Source organism: Asterias amurensis, chromosome 16 (assembly GCF_032118995.1).
Source record: "Asterias amurensis chromosome 16, ASM3211899v1".
Classification (NCBI taxonomy): Eukaryota; Metazoa; Echinodermata; class Asteroidea; order Forcipulatida; family Asteriidae; genus Asterias; species Asterias amurensis.
The window spans coordinates 5840919-5861911 of NC_092663.1; the positions used below are offsets into that span (position 1 = coordinate 5840919).

General features: G+C 36.7%; 1 protein-coding gene across 1 annotated transcript in view; it reads left to right on the top strand.

Moving 5' to 3' along the window:
* Positions 1–20993, top strand: part of LOC139948671 (transformation/transcription domain-associated protein-like) — an 86230-nt gene that overhangs the window by 53482 nt on the left and 11755 nt on the right. Inside the window, exons 55-66 of the mRNA XM_071946900.1 lie at positions 811–969; positions 4637–4756; positions 5163–5306; positions 5991–6140; positions 7033–7191; positions 7567–7794; positions 8292–8387; positions 12852–13066; positions 13572–13689; positions 14134–14190; positions 14660–14772; positions 15555–15767. Coding sequence (XP_071803001.1) covers positions 811–969; positions 4637–4756; positions 5163–5306; positions 5991–6140; positions 7033–7191; positions 7567–7794; positions 8292–8387; positions 12852–13066; positions 13572–13689; positions 14134–14190; positions 14660–14772; positions 15555–15767 — 1772 coding nt within the window. The remainder of the gene's footprint in view (positions 1–810; positions 970–4636; positions 4757–5162; positions 5307–5990; positions 6141–7032; positions 7192–7566; positions 7795–8291; positions 8388–12851; positions 13067–13571; positions 13690–14133; positions 14191–14659; positions 14773–15554; positions 15768–20993) is intronic.

Here is a 20993-nt window from a genome sequence, read left to right on the forward strand (position 1 = left end):
AATGGTTTTGCTGACAATAGTTTGAGCGGTATCTTTCCTCTCCACCTCTTGGACCCTTTTTAAAATTCTACCATGGACACTATGTGGATTTGGTTTTCATACCCTACCTGGGGTGCGTTCCACTCGCGCAAACGTTGCCAACAGTTGCTCACGTTCGCCAACAATTTCAAGTGGAACGAGTTATTCGCCGCCACCATTGGCGAGCGTTGGCAACTTAAGGCGAACATACTTCTGAGGGGTTGGCGAGTGCTTTTTAAAATGGCAGACAAGCATACGGTATTATTTCTTTGTCACAAACATAATTACATTGTATTTTCGGTGGATGATAATGCAGATTTGGAATAACAAAGTTAATTAGTTGATTTAATGATGTCAACAAGAGGACTATTGCAGCAAAAACAAAGTTTTAAAAAAACTACGTATGGTGCGCGCCATCTTCATTTCAGGGCGCCGCCATATTGACATCGCGTAAACGCACCAATCATTAAAATGATTAAAATCGTTTGTGCGAACAGTTGTGAGTCGTTTGTGCGAGTGGAACAAACCTATGTTATGGGTTTACTCTGGAATAGTTTTGCTCACACACTTAAAACTAATACATCCGCCATTAACTCCTCTCCATTGGGTTTTTGGCTAGTGAAGTGGTTTAAGTTCTAAACTAGTAACTTAACACCGACCATCAAGAAAGCCTAATAATAAAAATAGAAGTGGAGACTAGTTCACCAAACTGATACCTCATTCATTACTTTGTTAACACAGCTTGTCTCTTTATCCCATGTTGATATGTTCTCATGTGTTCTTCTTTTATAGGATATTGAAATAGACATTGAAATGACTCATCCAGAGGGAGGAAGTACAACAGAAGGAGCAGCTACATCTTCATCTAAGAGAAGTAATGATCCTAAGCAGCAGTTACAGACAGTGATTACTAAAGATGCCAAGTTTATTGAGTCACTTACTGATGTCAAGGTATGAACCCATTACAGCAGTTACAGACAGTGATTACTAAAGATGCCAAGTTTATTGAGTCACTTACTGATGTCAAGGTATGAACCCATTACAGCAGTTACAGACAGTGATTACTAAAGATGCCAAGTTTATTGAGTCACTTACTGATGTCAAGGTATGAACCCATTACAGCAGTTACAGACAGTGATTACTAAAGATGCCAAGTTTATTGAGTCACTTACTGATGTCAAGGTATGAACCCATTACAGCAGTTACAGACAGTGATTACTAAAGATGCCAAGTTTATTGAGTCACTTACTGATGTCAAGGTATGAACCCATTACAGCAGTTACAGACAGTGATTACTAAAGATGCCAAGTTTATTGAGTCACTTACTGATGTCAAGGTATGAACCCATTACAGCAGTTACAGACAGTGATTACTAAAGATGCCAAGTTTATTGAGTCACTTACTGATGTCAAGGTATGAACCCATTACAGCAGTTACAGACAGTGATTACTAAAGATGCCAAGTTTATTGAGTCACTTACTGATGTCAAGGTATGAACCCATTACAGCAGTTACAGACAGTGATTACTAAAGATGCCAAGTTTATTGAGTCACTTACTGATGTCAAGGTATGAACCCATTACAGCAGTTACAGACAGTGATTACTAAAGATGCCAAGTTTATTGAGTCACTTACTGATGTCAAGGTATGAACCCATTACAGCAGTTACAGACAGTGATTACTAAAGATGCCAAGTTTATTGAGTCACTTACTGATGTCAAGGTATGAACCCATTACAGCAGTTACAGACAGTGATTACTAAAGATGCCAAGTTTATTGAGTCACTTACTGATGTCAAGGTATGAACCCATTACAGCAGTTACAGACAGTGATTACTAAAGATGCCAAGTTTATTGAGTCACTTACTGATGTCAAGGTATGAACCCATTACGGCAGTTACAGACAGTGATTACTAAAGATGCCAAGTTTATTGAGTCACTTACTGATGTCAAGGTATGAACCCATTACAGCAGTTACAGACAGTGATTACTAAAGATGCCAAGTTTATTGAGTCGCTTACTGATGTCAAGGTATGAACCCATTACAGCAGTTACAGACGGTGATTACTAAAGATGCCAAGTTTATTGAGTCACTTACTGATGTCAAGGTATGAACCCATTACAGCAGTTACAGACAGTGATTACTAAAGATGCCAAGTTTATTGAGTCACTTACTGATGTCAAGGTATGAACCCATTACAGCAGTTACAGACAGTGATTACTAAAGATGCCAAGTTTAATGAGTCACTTACTGATGTCAAGGTATGAACCCATTACAGCAGTTACAGACAGTGATTACTAAAGATGCCAAGTTTATTGAGTCACTTACTGATGTCAAGGTATGAACCCATTACAGCAGTTACAGACAGTGATTACTAAAGATGCCAAGTTTATTGAGTCACTTACTGATGTCAAGGTATGAACCCATTACAGCAGTTACAGACAGTGATTACTAAAGATGTCAAGTTTATTGAGTCACTTACTGATGTCAAGGTATGAACCCATTACAGCAGTTACAGACAGTGATTACTAAAGATGCCAAGTTTATTGAGTCACTTACTGATGTCAAGGTATGAACCCATTACAGCAGTTACAGACAGTGATTACTAAAGATGCCAAGTTTATTGAGTCACTTACTGATGTCAAGGTATGAACCCATTACAGCAGTTACAGACAGTGATTACTAAAGATGCCAAGTTTATTGAGTCACTTACTGATGTCAAGGTATGAACCCATTACAGCAGTTACAGACAGTGATTAATAAAGATGTCAAGTTTATTGAGTCACTTACTGATGTCAAGGTATGAACCCATTACAGCAGTTACAGACAGTGATTACTAAAGATGCCAAGTTTATTGAGTCACTTACTGATGTCAAGGTATGAACCCATTACAGCAGTTACAGACAGTGATTACTAAAGATGCCAAGTTTATTGAGTCACTTACTGATGTCAAGGTATGAACCCATTACAGCAGTTACAGACAGTGATTACTAAAGATGCCAAGTTTATTGAGTCACTTACTGATGTCAAGGTATGAACCCATTACAGCAGTTACAGACAGTGATTACTAAAGATGCCAAGTTTATTGAGTCACTTACTGATGTCAAGGTATGAACCCATTACAGCAGTTACAGACAGTGATTACTAAAGATGCCAAGTTTATTGAGTCACTTACTGATGTCAAGGTATGAACCCATTACAGCAGTTACAGACGGTGATTACTAAAGATGCCAAGTTTATTGAGTCACTTACTGATGTCAAGGTATGAACCCATTACAGCAGTTACAGACAGTGATTACTAAAGATGCCAAGTTTATTGAGTCACTTACTGATGTCAAGGTATGAACCCATTACAGCAGTTACAGACAGTGATTACTAAAGATGCCAAGTTTATTGAGTCACTTACTGATGTCAAGGTATGAACCCATTACAGCAGTTACAGACAGTGATTACTAAAGATGTCAAGATTATTGAGTCACTTACTGATGTCAAGGTATGAACCCATTACAGCAGTTACAGACAGTGATTACTAAAGATGCCAAGTTTATTGAGTCACTTACTGATGTCAAGGTATGAACCCATTACAGCAGTTACAGACAGTGATTACTAAAGATGTCAAGTTTATTGAGTCACTTACTGATGTCAAGGTATGAACCCATTACAGCAGTTACAGACAGTGATTACTAAAGATGCCAAGTTTATTGAGTCACTTACTGATGTCAAGGTATGAACCCATAACAGCAGTTACAGACAGTGATTACTAAAGATGTCAAGTTTATTGAGTCACTTACTGATGTCAAGGTATGAACCCATATCAGCAGTTACAGACAGTGATTACTAAAGATGCCAAGTTTATTGAGTCACTTACTGATGTCAAGGTATGAACCCATTACAGCAGTTACAGACAGTGATTACTAAAGATGTCAAGTTTATTGAGTCACTTATTGATGTCAAGGTATGAACCCATTACAGCAGTTACAGACAGTGATTACTAAAGATGTCAAGTTTATTGAGTCACTTACTGATGTCAAGGTATGAACCCATTACAGCAGTTACAGACAGTGATTACTAAAGATGCCAAGTTTATTGAGTCACTTACTGATGTCAAGGTATGAACCCATTACAGCAGTTACAGACAGTGATTACTAAAGATGTCAAGTTTATTGAGTCACTTATTGATGTCAAGGTATGAACCCATTACAGCAGTTACAGACAGTGATTACTAAAGATGTCAAGTTTATTGAGTCACTTATTGATGTCAAGGTATGAACCCATTACAGCAGTTACAGACAGTGATTACTAAAGATGTCAAGTTTATTGAGTCACTTACTGATGTCAAGGTATGAACCCATTACAGCAGTTACAGACAGTGATTACTAAAGATGCCAAGTTTATTGAGTCACTTACTGATGTCAAGGTATGAACCCATTACAGCAGTTACAGACAGTGATTACTAAAGATGTCAAGTTTATTGAGTCACTTACTGATGTCAAGGTATGAACCCATTACAACTTATTGCACTATTTCCTTCTCGTCAAATTATTCCCTATGGATGTAACCAGTGGTCTCTAGTTGCTGTTTTACTAACGATCAGTATTGATGGTATGTTATTATTTCAGACCTTCAACTTATTGTCAGCTCTATCTCAGCTATGTCATAGTGATACTAACATGACTCATCATCTATGGATTGATCTCTTTAAACGACTCTGGAAAATACTCAATGAAAAACAACAAACGGTTAGTCTTATTTGTCTTTATTTCACTTGCCTCAACTTAATCTGTTCACTCAAAGTAAATACTTGAGTAGTTGAAGCATTAATATTTGGCATTATGAATCCCTACTCATCGTGAATCAAGATGTATGTGATAAACTATACCAGTAGAAATTTCAACTTCATAAGTCGACAAGTTTTTGTGAAAAATGAAAAATCACAGAGCAATGTTTTCAGGAGAGACGCATAAATCCTTTGAACATACTAAAATAATTTTCATCTCACAGAGTTGAAAATGTTTTGCGTAAAATTGTTTTACTCATTTCTCAAAAACTACAGCACCTCAGCAAGTTATATTTCAAGGGAAGCTTTCTACTATCATTATCAGTGTCAGTTGAATCTGTGTATGTTTGTGTTTTGTATTTCTGCAGTTACTGGCACAGGAGTTGAGCCCATTTCTATGTAGTGGAAGTCATTTATATCAGAAGGATAGTACACCTAGTGTCATAAACACGTTTGTAGAAGCAATCTCTGTATGTGTTCCACCAGTCACCTTACGCCCATGTATTCTTAAGGTAAGGATCCGTTAAATCTGTTTGTAGTCATTACAGCATTTTCAGCATCAGTACAGACCTTTTAGTTTTGATTTTACCCTAACATTGATATGTGTTAGCACTGTATACTTTCCTGAGTTCTGTGGGGAAAAAAATCACTGGCATGTTACTCATATTTGCATATCCCCGATGCAAATCTATTAAATCGTTGCAATAACGACTGCTAAAATATGTGATTTAAATTGCCTCTAGCTACGGGGGAATCTTGGTGGTCTAGTGTGTAAGACACTACTCTAGTCAGGGTAAACTGCGTCTAGCTACCGGGCAATCTTGGTGGTCTAGTGTGTAAGACACTACTCTAGTCAGGGTAAACTGCGTCTAGCTACCGGGCAATCTTGGTGGTCTAGTGTGTAAGACACTACTCTAGTCAGGGTTTCTGCAGTCTTGTAATATTTGAGTGAAAAACTACCTCTTTCTCAAAGACTACGTTGCTTCAGATGGTGCCTGATTTGAGTTAGAAATATTACCTCGTTCGAGCTGTTTCTCACAATGTTTTATACTATCAATAGCTCTCCATTGCTCGTTACTAAGTAGGTTTTTATGGCAACAATTATTTTGAGTAGTGACCAATAGTGTCCAGTGCCTTTAAAGATTTGGAGTATTTACCAATCTAACTGTAGTTGTTATATATTTTTTTTCTTCTAGTATCTTGGTAGGAATCATAACTTGTGGCATCGGTCAGCGCTGATGTTAGAACAGAGTGCAATAGAGAGCGGCTTCAGTACACAACATCGACCACGGACTCTCAATGTATATGACTTCTATGAACCAGATAATGCCTCTACAACACAACAGGTTGGCTATCACAATGTAAAGCAGATTGTCTTATAGTAGTCAGTGTTAATGCACATTGTTTATAGTGGGTTATCCTTAACCTTTTTGAGACCTTAGCAACCAAAAGGGGCTTGTACCAAAATGCCCATAGCGGCTGCAAACGGCCACAAGGTTTGACCTTTATTAATAATAATAGTGGCTTCTTTTATACATGTAGCGCTCATATTCATCACTATGTTTGAATTATGTGGGGCAATATGCTGCCAATCAAACCAGGAACACCGGGGCAAGCCCCTTCTCTTTTCAATATTATGAAATAGATTCTTTTACGTGCCCTACACAACACACAGGACCAACGGCTTTACGTCCATTCCGCAGGACAAAGCATCATGGTTAGTTGTCTTGCTTAAGGACACAAGTTTCATGACTTGGACCTGAACCCACACTTTGCTGATCAGAAACACCAGTGATTGAGTCCAGTGCTCTTATCCGCTAGGCCATGACACGCTACATTTATTTCATATTAATCTTCTTAATGTTGTTTGTAAATTAATTAACCAGTACTGTGTTAATGAAGAGTTGAAAGTACTTGAGTTTCTCAAACTCAAGATCTACAAAGAGTTACTCAATATTTATGTTCTCTTTATTTGGTGTCTTTGTAACAAAAAGATTAGCCATGATTGTTGCCGTTCATATTTACATTTGAGAATTTGACACAGTGATCATGTTGTTTAACATTTAGTTCATGCATTTTTTTTTTACCCAGTATATCTCGTATTTGTATTCTGTTGTGTTTTTCTCTAGAGCGCATAGGGACATGTTTAATTACTATGTGTTATGCGCTTTATAAAAATGGTTAATTGTAAAAAATGGTTAATTGTTATTAATTATTATTGTGTATTTGATGACACAGGAGACCTTGGATTCCTTAGCAGAGATTTATGAGAGGCTTCAAGAGGAAGATATGTGGGCCGGACTCTGGCAGAAACGCTGCAAGTTTCCTGAGACTTCAACTGCCATAGCATATGAGCAACAAGGTTTCTATGAACAGGCTCAGGCTGCCTATGAAGGGGTAAGAATTGCTAACGAACCTTGGGACCTTGGGATCTTGGTCAGTCTTAAGCTGTGTCTGCATTGGACTCTTTCTTCCGCTGCCAGGTGGAAAGTTACTATGACTAGCCTTTAGTGTACTTCTACCATGCCTTCCCACCTTGACTTATACTCCCCGAAGTTTGCGTAGCCTTTTACAACAGAAATTAATTTGCTCACAAAAAATTTAAAAGTTATGAAAGGCAGATACAAATGTTGCTCAAGGAACAACGCACAAGGATTTAAGAATGAAATCCGTACACACACAGTCTGGCCATATAGGCAACAAGATAAAAATATTAGAACAATTCTAAACAATATCGGCGTGTAATAAATATTTGCATTTATTCCTTTGTAGGTGATGTCCAAAGCCCGTGCTGAGCATAACTCTGGGCCAGCAGCTCCAGCAGTATTCTCTGAATATCAGATATGGGAACAGCATTGGATTCGCTGTTCTAGAGAGCTAAGTCAATGGGATCTATTGATGGATTATGGCAATGCTAAAGGACAAACTAATCCGCATCTAGTATTGGAGAGTGCTTGGAGAGTGCCTAATTGGTCTGCAATGAAGGAAGCATTAGCTCAGGTAATAAGGATTCTTGTATAGCACTCATATCCATCATTCAGTGACGTTGAAGGCGCTTTAACATTCAGTATTTGCCTGCAAGGTATGTGACTACGTATGAGACCTACTCCTTTTACATAGCACCATGTAATGGTTTACAAGGTGCTGTGGCGCAATATGCTGCCAATCCAACCAGGAAAACTGGGGCGAACACTGGGGCGAACCCCTTCTCTTTTTGATAAGTGCACTGAGTTCTTTTATGTGCCTTACATGAGACATGGGACTAACGGCTTTACATCCCATTTGAAGGACAAAGCATCATGGTTTGTCTTGCTTAAGGACAGGAGTGTCACGAACCCCACACTCTACTTATCAGAAACACCAGAGCTTGAGTTTGGTGCTCTTAACCGCTAGGCCACGACACGCCACTGTAGTAGTTGGAATAAAACAATGAGAAGCAGAGACATTGGAACGATGGTTATCTTAACTAGTTGTAATAATTTATGTTGATATAACAGGTGGAACAGAGCTGCCCTCGTGAGATGAATTGGAAGGTCAATCTATATCGAGGCTTCATAGCAATCTGCCATCCAGATGAAAAGAATCTCACCCTGGTAAATCACTTATTGTTATCCTACATTCATTCATTCATATTAAAGAGGTCTGACAGGTTTCATGTTGGGTAAATCACTTATTGTTATCCTACATTCATTCATTCATATTAAAGAGGTCTGGCAGGTTTCATGTTGGGTAAAGCACTTATTGTCATCTTACATTCATTCATTCATATTAAAGAGGTCTGGCAGGTTTCATGTTGGGTAAACCACTTATTGTTATCCTACATTCATTCATTCATATTAAAGAGGTCTGGCAGGTTTCATGTTGGGTAAATCACTTATTGTTATCCTACATTCATTCATTCATATTAAAGAGGTCTGGCAGGTTTCATGGTGGGTAAATCACTTATTGTTATCCTACATTCATTCATTCATATTAAAGAGGTCTGGCAGGTTTCATGTTGGGTAAAGCACTTATTGTTATCCTACATTCATTCATTCATATTAAAGAGGTCTGGCAGGTTTCATGTTGGGTAAATCACTTATTGTTATCCTACATTCATTCATTCATATTAAAGAGGTCTGGCAGGTTTCATGTTGGGTAAAGCACTTATTGTTATCCTACATTCATTCATTCATATTAAAGAGGTCTGGCAGGTTTCATGTTGGGTAAATCACTTATTGTTATCCTACATTCATTCATTCATATTAAAGAGGTCTGGCAGGTTTCATGGTGGGTAAATCACTTATTGTTATCCTACATTCATTCATTCATATTAAAGAGGTCTGGCAGGTTTCATGTTGGGTAAATCACTTATTGTTATCCTACATTCATTCATTCATATTAAAGAGGTTTGGCAGGTTTCATTAAGGGTAAATCACTTATTGTTATCCTACATTCATTCATTCATATTAAAGAGGTCTGGCAGGTTTCATGGTGGGTAAATCACTTATTGTCATCCTACATTCATTCATTCATATTAAAGATGTCTGGCAGGTTTCATGGTGGGTAAATCACTTATTGTTATCCTACATTCATTCATTCATATTAAAGAGGTCTGGCAGGTTTCATGGTGGGTAAATCACTTATTGTTATCCTACATTCATTCATTCATATTAAAGAGGTCTGGCAGGTTTCATGTTGGGTAAATCACTTATTGTTATCCTACATTCATTCATTCATATTAAAGAGGTCTGGCAGGTTTCATGGTGGGTAAATCACTTATTGTTATCCTACATTCATTCATTCATATTAAAGAGGTCTGGCAGGTTTCATGTTGGGTAAATCACTTATTGTTATCCTACATTCATTCATTCATATTAAAGAGGTCTGGCAGGTTTCATGGTGGGTAAATCACTTATTGTTATCCTACATTCATTCATTCATATTAAAGAGGTCTGGCAGGTTTCATGTTGGGTAAATCACTTATTGTTATCCTACATTCATTCATTCATATTAAAGAGGTCTGGCAGGTTTCATGTTGGGTAAATCACTTATTGTCATCCTACATTCATTCATTCATATTAAAGAGGTCTGGCAGGTTTCATGGTGGGTAAATCACTTATTGTTATCCTACATTCATTCATTCATATTAAAGAGGTCTGGCAGGTTTCATGTTGGGTAAATCACTTATTGTTATCCTACATTCATTCATTCATATTAAAGAGGTCTGGCAGGTTTCATGTTGGGTAAATCACTTATTGTTATCCTACATTCATTCATTCATATTAAAGAGGTTTGGCAGGTTTCATGTTGGGTAAAGCACTTATTGTTATCCTACATTCATTCATTCATATTAAAGAGGTCTGGCAGGTTTCATGTTGGGTAAATCACTTATTGTTATCCTACATTCATTCATTCATATTAAAGAGGTCTGGCAGGTTTCATGGTGGGTAAATCACTTATTGTTATCCTACATTCATTCATTCATATTAAAGAGGTCTGGCAGGTTTCATGTTGGGTAAATCACTTATTGTTATCCTACATTCATTCATTCATATTAAAGAGGTCTGGCAGGTTTCATGTTGGGTAAATCACTTATTGTTATCCTACATTCATTCATTCATATTAAAGAGGTCTGGCAGGTTTCATGTTGGGTAAACCACTTATTGTCATCCTACATTCATTCATTCATATTAAAGAGGTCTGGCAGGTTTCATGTTGGGTAAAGCACTTATTGTTATCCTACATTCATTCATTCATATTAAAGAGGTCTGGCAGGTTTCATGTTGGGTAAATCACTTATTGTTATCCTACATTCATTCATTCATATTAAAGAGGTCTGGCAGGTTTCATGTTGAGTAAATCACTTATTGTTATCCTACATTCATTCATTCATATTAAAGAGGTCTGGCAGGTTTCATGTTGGGTAAATCACTTATTGTCATCCTACATTCATTCATTCATATTAAAGAGGTCTGGCAGGTTTCATGTTGAGTAAATCACTTATTGTTATCCTACATTCATTCATTCATATTAAAGAGGTCTGGCAGGTTTCATGTTGGGTAAATCACTTATTGTTATCCTACATTCATTCATTCATATTAAAGAGGTTTGGCAGGTTTCATGGTGGGTAAATCACTTATTGTTATCCTACATTCATTCATTCATATTAAAGAGGTCTGGCAGGTTTCATGGTGGGTAAATCACTTATTGTTATCCTACATTCATTCATTCATATTAAAGAGGTCTGGCAGGTTTCATGGTGGGTAAATCACTTATTGTTATCCTACATTCATTCATTCATATTAAAGAGGTCTGGCAGGTTTCATGTTGGGTAAATCACTTATTGTCATCCTACATTCATTCATTCATATTAAAGAGGTCTGGCAGGTTTCATGTTGGGTAAACCACTTATTGTTATCCTACATTCATTCATTCATATTAAAGAGGTCTGGCAGGTTTCATGTTGGGTAAATCACTTATTGTTATCCTACATTCATTCATTCATATTAAAGAGGTCTGGCAGGTTTCATGTTGGGTAAATCACTTATTGTCATCCTACATTCATTCATTCATATTAAAGAGGTCTGGCAGGTTTCATGTTGGGTAAAGCACTTATTGTTATCCTACATTCATTCATTCATATTAAAGAGGTCTGGCAGGTTTCATGTTGGGTAAATCACTTATTGTCATCCTACATTCATTCATTCATATTAAAGAGGTCTGGCAGGTTTCATGTTGGGTAAACCACTTATTGTTATCCTACATTCATTCATTCATATTAAAGAGGTCTGGCAGGTTTCATGTTGGGTAAATCACTTATTGTTATCCTACATTCATTCATTCATATTAAAGAGGTCTGGCAGGTTTCATGGTGGGTAAATCACTTATTGTTATCCTACATTCATTCATTCATATTAAAGAGGTCTGGCAGGTTTCATGTTGGGTAAATCACTTATTGTCATCCTACATTCATTCATTCATATTAAAGAGGTCTGGCAGGTTTCATGGTGGGTAAATCACTTATTGTTATCCTACATTCATTCATTCATATTAAAGAGGTCTGGCAGGTTTCATGTTGGGTAAATCACTTATTGTCATCCTACATTCATTCATTCATATTAAAGAGGTCTGGCAGGTTTCATGGTGGGTAAATCACTTATTGTTATCCTACATTCATTCATTCATATTAAAGAGGTCTGGCAGGTTTCATGTTGGGTAAATCACTTATTGTCATCCTACATTCATTCATTCATATTAAAGAGGTCTGGCAGGTTTCATGGTGGGTAAATCACTTATTGTTATCCTACATTCATTCATTCATATTAAAGAGGTCTGGCAGGTTTCATGTTGGGTAAATCACTTATTGTTATCCTACATTCATTCATTCATATTAAAGAGGTCTGGCAGGTTTCATGTTGGGTAAACCACTTATTGTTATCCTACATTCATTCATTCATATTAAAGAGGTCTGGCAGGTTTCATGTTGGGTAAATCACTTATTGTTATCCTACATTCATTCATTCATATTAAAGAGGTCTGGCAGGTTTCATTAAGGGTAAATCACTTATTGTTATCCTACATTCATTCATTCATATTAAAGAGGTCTGGCAGGTTTCATGTTGGGTAAATCACTTATTGTCATCTTACATTCATTCATTCATATTAAAGAGGTCTGGCAGGTTGCATGTTGGGTAAATCAATTATTGTTATCCTACATTCATTCATCTATACTATTAAAGAGGTCTGGCAGGTTTCATGTTGGGTTTTATCAGGCCTAGACCAAAGTCCTGAAGTCGTTTAGGCATCTGTACAACAACGGTGTTTATCTTTCATTATTTTCTTGCAACCTCAACGACCATTTCAGTAAAAAAATATTTTATGCATATGTTGGGAAACACCAAGTGAGAATACTGGTCTTTGACAGTTACCAAAGGTGTCCAGTGACTTAGTGTACATGTAGGTTAGCACTTAGTACTCTAATCCTTGTTCCTACACTTTTTCCAAAGAGCAAATATCATGCCTCTTTTTGTGACCATTGTTGCTAATCTGGAACTGTTGTTTTGAATGTACTTTAGATTGAGCGACTCGTTGAGAGTTCTAGCAGTCAAGCTATTAAGGAATGGCGTCGTCTACCAGACTATGTAACTCAAGCTCATACTCCATTGTTACAAGCAGCTCAGCGTATTATTGAGCTCCATGAAGCGTCTCAGATTCATCAAGGATTACAACCAGCTAATCTAGGCAGGAATCAAAGCCTACATGATATGAAAGCTATTGTCAAGACATGGAGGTAAGGGTTTAGTCATGCATTGTAGTAACATCTCTTGGGAAGTAGTCATTATTATTGATTTTTGTACGAGATATTGCCCAACTTACAAGGCCGGACCGGCCACTTCAAGGTGAGGGCCACACTTAACTGAATTTGGCTATTGACTTTTAACAGGGACACGTTGCCATCTACTTCTGGGGCTGATACATGGCTACTCCCTTTTCAGTCCGTAAAGATGTAGGCATGGGTATCATCCACTAGCACTACCTTCCCAACTTTTTACGAAGCAATTATGGTTAAGTGCCTTGCTCATGGATACAAGTGTTATGACCAGCATTCAAACACTCTACTGCTGACAACACCGGAGCTTGGGCCCGGTGAACTAGACTGTTGGGCCACAACATGCCAAACCCAGTAATGGAATAAGGGGGAAGGGGGGGGGGCGTTGGGTTGTAACCCTTTAGCCTGCAACCGCCATGCTAAAGTGTAAACTGTGATTTGAAAACTGTTGATTTGTTTTTGTCAGGAATCGTCTGCCTATGGTGTCTGATGACTTGACTCACTGGAGTGATATCTTTATGTGGAGGCAACACCATTACCAGGCTATTGTGAGTGCGTACGACAACCTGAATTCACAGGATATGGTAAGTGGCTGAGTGACTGAAGCTTCATCATGCATTATTTCAAATTGTAGTAGCCTTTTGTCAAGACCTTTGTGGCTTGGACGTCTTCGTAGAGTCACCATCCCAAAGGACTGGAACAGGAGACCACACACTGAGTGGAGAATTACCCACGAGGGTCTTTTACAACATGTTTGCGGTTTCTTATGTTTTTCTTTATAAATCTGGATTTAGAACAAATCAAATCCAATCAGAATTGTTGAGGTAAGCCTGGATACTCCGTCATGTGGTGGTGTAGCAAATGAATAGGTGTCGTCATTATTTATGATTTCTTTTTAAAGCAAGCAAAGCTAGTTGCTGTTCATTGATCATTATCATCTCTCATCAATATAATGCAATCTGGATCTACAGTCTGCATAGCTTTCTCTGTATATCATAATGACTTGATGTTACTTTATCTCTCAACAGAAGAGTCGTGCTGGTCTAGAAGCTAGCCAGACACCAAGAGGAAGTCTAGCCAAGGAGGTAAGTCATACTGACATTCATCCTTCCACTGAGTCCACCTTCCACCTTTAACATCAATTTGTTATGCTCATTTGTAAAGTCAATTGACATCTTTCATAGATGTTAAATTTGCATCAGGGATATTGAATATTTCCTGAGTTCTGTTGGGAAAAAGGTTAGATATGTTTGAACATGGAAGTATGAGTAGAGACCAATTTGAGAACTCGCTCTAAAAGCTAAAGTAGTAGTCCCAGCCAATTTTCTATACCTTCTGCCTAGGTATTGTAGTAGTTAAAAAGCAGGACAGTTCTTTTTAGAACTGAGAAGTCTCCCAAACAATCTGATAATCTACTCCGCGGTAGTACAATACATGTATAAAGAACAAACTCTACCTGGAAGTAGATACATGGTGTTACTGCAAACTAAGTATATATTAAAGTATGAATTGATATGAAATGATTGATAATTGATTGTATTGTGATTGTTACAGCAGCAGCAACATGCCATGTTGGGTGTACATGCTTCAGCACAGTCTATTATTAACTATGGTAAAGTGGCTCGTAAACATCATTTGATTGGTCCAGCTTTAGACTCACTCAGCAGGTATGTAACTCGCTATTAAGATGCTACCACTGATTATTGGCCAATTTTGCTCTGAAAATTTTGATTTAAATATGTATATATACTCAAGAAAGTTGTAAGCCCACATTTAGGGTGTTGCACACAAAACAATCTGCCAATGATTAGTGGTCAAAACTGAAAATTATGATCAAGTCCAGTAGCCATTTACAAACAACTTGTTCTCAAATGCTGACTATGGTATTGTACAAGTCTCTGGCATTGCTTTTAGCTTGTGCAGTAACTTGACGCCAACAATGTATCTATGATTTCATAGTTTCGTGCGTCAATTTGTGTTCTAAACCAAATGTACAATAGCTAGCGTTCCAATTAACGCTGGGTTCATGTTGTTGATTTATTGTAATCATTTTTATTTGTTGATTTTCCGTTCATGTAGGATCCACACAATACCTAGCGTTCCAATTAACGCTGGGTTCATGTTGTGATTTATTGTAATCATTTTTATTTGTTGATTTTCTGTTCATGTAGGATCCACACAATACCTAGCGTTCCAATTAACGCTGGGTTCATGTTGTGATTTATTGTAATCATTTTTATTTGTTGATTTTCCTTTCATGTAGGATCCACACAATACCTAGCGTTCCAATTAACGCTGGGTTCATGTTGTTGATTTATTGTAATCATTTTGATTTGTTGATTTTCCGTTCATGTAGGATCCACACAATACCTAGCGTTCCAATTAACGCTGGGTTCATGTTGTTGATTTATTGTAATCATTTTGATTTGTTGATTTTCCGTTCATGTAGGATTCACACAATACCTAGCGTTCCAATCGTAGACTGTTTTCAGAAGATACGTCAACAAGTGAAATGTTATCTACAGATGGCAAGTACGATGGGCAAGCAGGAACTACAAGAAGGTCTAGAGGTCATTGAATCTACTAACTTGAAATTCTTCACTCGTGAGATGACAGCAGAATTCTATGCTCTGAAGGGAATGTTCTTGGCTCAAGTTGGAAGGTATTTTAGTCATCACAATGTAACAACTAACCATTCAATAGAGAAACAAAAACTGCTGTGTCCATAATGAAACGGCGTGCCCACAGCAAGGGTTATCATGCTGTACAGGATGGTCCATCAACTTATCGCCATCCCAGCTACCCCACCCTATATCATTCAATCATCTAGCAAAGCTACCAGAGGTCACCAGTTCCAAAACAGACAGTAACACTGTAGAATACTTGCTTACCAACACAGTTATTTCCCAAGCAGGTTCTGCTTATGAAATGCCCTCCCAGCCTCAGTTGTATCGGCCAAGCCCCTGCAAGTTTTCAGAAGCCGATTGATGCAACTGCCACTCCGCTAAATATTGCTGTTGCCTTTTTTTCTGTATAAATGTATTAACTAAGTGCCCTGAGTAACTTGTTTGGTAGATACTTGTGCCATATATGACTTTGATAGTAACTTGTTTGATAGATACGTGTGCCATATATGACTTTGATAGTAACTTGTTTGATAGATACGTGTGCCATATATGACTTTGATAGTAACTTGTTTGATAGATACGTGTGCCATATAAGACTGTGATAGTAACTTGTTTGGTAGATACGTGTGCCATATATGACTGTGATAGTAACTTGTTTGATAGATACGTGTGCCATATAAGACTTTGATAGTAACTTGTTTGATAGATACGTGTGCCATATATGACTTTGATAGTAACTTGTTTGATAGATACGTGTGCCATATATGACTTTGATAGTAACTTGTTTGGTAGATACGTGTGCCATATATGACTGTGATAGTAACTTGTTTGATAGATACGTGTGCCATATATGACTTTGATAGTAACTTGTTTGATAGATACGTGTGCCATATAAGACTTTGATAGTAACTTGTTTGATAGATACGTGTGCCATATATGACTGTGATAGTAACTTGTTTGATAGATACGTGTGCCATATAAGACTGTGATAGTAACTTGTTTGGTAGATACGTGTGCCATATATGACTTTGATAGTAACTTGTTTGATAGATACGTGTGCCATATATGACTGTGATAGTAACTTGTTTGATAGATACGTGTGCCATATATGACTTTGATAGTAACTTGTTTGGTAGATACGTGTGCCATATAAGACTTTGATAGTAACTTGTTTGATAGATACGTGTGCCATATATGACTGTGATAGTAACTTGTTTGATAGACACGTGTGCCATATAAGACTGTGATAGTAACTTGTTTGGTAGATACGTGTGCCATATATGACTTTGATAGTAACTTGTTTGATAGATACGTGTGCCATATATGACTGTGATAGTAACTTGTTTGGTAGATACGTGTGCCATATATGACTGTGATAGTAACTTGTTTGATAGATACGTGTGCCATATATGACTGTGATAGTAACTTGTTTGATAGATACGTGTGCCATATAAGACTGTGATAGTAACTTGTTTGATAGATACGTGTGCCATATATGACTTTGATAGTAACTTGTTTGATAGATACGTGTGCCATATATGACTTTGATAGTAACTTGTTTGGTAGATACGTGTGCCATATATGACTGTGATAGTAACTTGTTTGATAGATACGTGTGCCATATATGACTTTGATAGTAACTTGTTTGGTAGATACGTGTGCCATATATGACTGTGATAGTAACTTGTTTGGTAGATACGTGTGCCATATATGACTTTGATAGTAACTTGTTTGATAGATACGTGTGCCATATATGACTTTGATAGTAACTTGTTTGGTAGATACGTGTGCCATATATGACTTTGATAGTAATTTGTTTGATAGATACGTGTGCCATATATGACTGTGATAGTAACTTGTTTGATAGATACGTGTGCCATATATGACTTTGATAGTAACATGTTTGGTAGATACGTGTGCCATATATGACTTTGATAGTAACTTGTTTGATAGATACGTGTGCCATATATGACTGTGATAGTAACTTGTTTGATAGATACGTGTGCCATATATGACTGTGATAGTAACTTGTTTGATAGATACGTGTGCCATATAAGACTTTGATAGTAACTTGTTTGATAGATACGTGTGCCATTTATGACTTTGATAGTAATTTGTTTGATAGATACGTGTGCCATATATGACTTTGATAGTAACTTGTTTGGTAGATACGTGTGCCATATATGACTTTGATAGTAACTTGTTTGATAGATACGTGTGCCATATATGACTTTGATAGTAATTTGTTTGATAGATACGTGTGCCATATATGACTTTGATAGTAACTTGTTTGGTAGATACGTGTGCCATATATGACTTTGATAGTAACTTGTTTGATAGATACGTGTGCCATATATGACTTTGATAGTAACTTGTTTGGTAGATACGTGTGCCATATATGACTTTGATAGTAACTTGTTTGATAGATACGTGTGCCATATATGACTTTGATAGTAACTTGTTTGGTAGATACGTGTGCCATATAAGACTTTGATAGTAACTTGTTTGATAGATACGTGTGCCATATAAGACTTTGATAGTAACTTGTTTGATAGATACGTGTGCCATATATGACTTTGATAGTAACTTGTTTGGTAGATACGTGTGCCATATATGACTGTGATAGTAACTTGTTTGGTAGATACGTGTGCCATATATGACTTTGATAGTAACTTGTTTGATAGATACGTGTGCCATATATGACTTTGATAGTAACTTGTTTGGTAGATACGTGTGCCATTTATGACTTTGATAGTAATTTGTTTGATAGATACGTGTGCCATATATGACTTTGATAGTAACTTGTTTGGTAGATACGTGTGCCATATATGACTTTGATAGTAACTTGTTTGATAGATACGTGTGCCATATATGACTTTGATAGTAATTTGTTTGATAGATACGTGTGCCATATATGACTTTGATAGTAACTTGTTTGGTAGATACGTGTGCCATATATGACTTTGATAGTAACTTGTTTGATAGATACGTGTGCCATATATGACTTTGATAGTAACTTGTTTGGTAGATACGTGTGCCATATAAGACTTTGATAGTAACTTGTTTGATAGATACGTGTGCCATATATGACTTTGATAGTAACTTGTTTGATAGATACGTGTGCCATATAAGACTTTGATAGTAACTTGTTTGATAGATACGTGTGCCATATATGACTGTGATAGTAACTTGTTTGATAGATACGTGTGCCATATAAGACTTTGATAGTAACTTGTTTGATAGATACGTGTGCCATATATGACTTTGATAGTAACTTGTTTGATAGATACGTGTGCCATATATGACTGTGATAGTAACTTGTTTGGTAGATACGTGTGCCATATATGACTTTGATAGTAACTTGTTTGATAGATACGTGTGCCATATATGACTTTGATAGTAACTTGTTTGGTAGATACGTGTGCCATATAAGACTTTGATAGTAACTTGTTTGATAGATACGTGTGCCATATATGACTTTGATAGTAACTTGTTTGATAGATACGTGTGCCATATAAGACTTTGATAGTAACTTGTTTGATAGATACGTGTGCCATATATGACTGTGATAGTAACTTGTTTGATAGATACGTGTGCCATATAAGACTTTGATAGTAACTTGTTTGATAGATACGTGTGCCATATATGACTTTGATAGTAACTTGTTTGATAGATACGTGTGCCATATATGACTGTGATAGTAACTTGTTTGGTAGATACGTGTGCCATATATGACTGTGATAGTAACTTGTTTGATAGATACGTGTGCCATATAAGACTTTGATAGTAACTTGTTTGATAGATACGTGTGCCATATATGACTTTGATAGTAACTTGTTTGATAGATACGTGTGCCATATATGACTTTGATAGTAACTTGTTTGATAGATACGTGTGCCATATATGACTTTGATAGTAACTTGTTTGATAGATACGTGTGCCATTTATGACTTTGATAGTAATTTGTTTAAAAGATACGTGTGCCATATATGACTTTGATAGTAACTTGTTTGATAGATACGTGTGCCATATATGACTTTGATAGTAACTTGTTTGATAGATACGTGTGCCATATATGACTTTGATAGTAACTTGTTTGGTAGATACGTGTGCCATATAAGACTTTGATAGTAACTTGTTTGATAGATACGTGTGCCATATAAGACTTTGATAGTAACTTGTTTGATAGATACGTGTGCCATATAAGACTTTGATAGTAACTTGTTTGATAGATACGTGTGCCATATATGACTGTGATAGTAACTTGTTTAATAGATACGTGTGCCATATATGACTGTGATAGTAACTTGTTTGATAGATACGTGTGCCATATAAGACTTTGATAGTAACTTGTTTGATAGATACGTGTGCCATATATGACTTTGATAGTAACTTGTTTGATAGATACGTGTGCCATATATGACTTTGATAGTAACTTGTTTGATAGATACGTGTGCCATTTATGACTTTGATAGTAACTTGTTTGATAGATACGTGTGCCATATATGACTTTGATAGTAACTTGTTTGATAGATACGTGTGCCATTTATGACTTTGATAGTAATTTGTTTGATAGATACGTGTGCCATATATGACTTTGATAGTAACTTGTTTGATAGATACGTGTGCCATATATGACTTTGATAGTAACTTGTTTGATAGATACGTGTGCCATATATGACTTTGATAGTAACTTGTTTGATAGATACGTGTGCCATATATGACTTTGATAGTAACTTGTTTGATAGATACGTGTGCCATTTATGACTTTGATAGTAATTTGTTTGATAGATACGTGTGCCATATATGACTTTGATAGTAACTTGTTTGGTAGATACGTGTGCCATATAAGACTTTGATAGTAACTTGTTTGGTAGATACGTGTGCCATATAAGACTTTGATAGTAACTTGTTTGATAGATACGTGTGCCATATAAGACTTTGATAGTAACTTGTTTGGTAGATACGTGTGCCATATAAGACTTTGATAGTAACTTGTTTGATAGATACGTGTGCCATATAAGACTTTGATAGTAACTTGTTTGATAGATACGTGTGCCATATAAGACTTTGATAGTAACTTGTTTGGTAGATACGTGTGCCATATAAGACTTTGATAGTAACTTGTTTGGTAGATACGTGTGCCATATAAGACTTTGATAGTAACTTGTTTGGTAGATACGTGTGCCATATAAGACTTTGATAGTAACTTGTTTGGTAGATACGTGTGCCATATATGACTTTGATATTAATATTTAGAT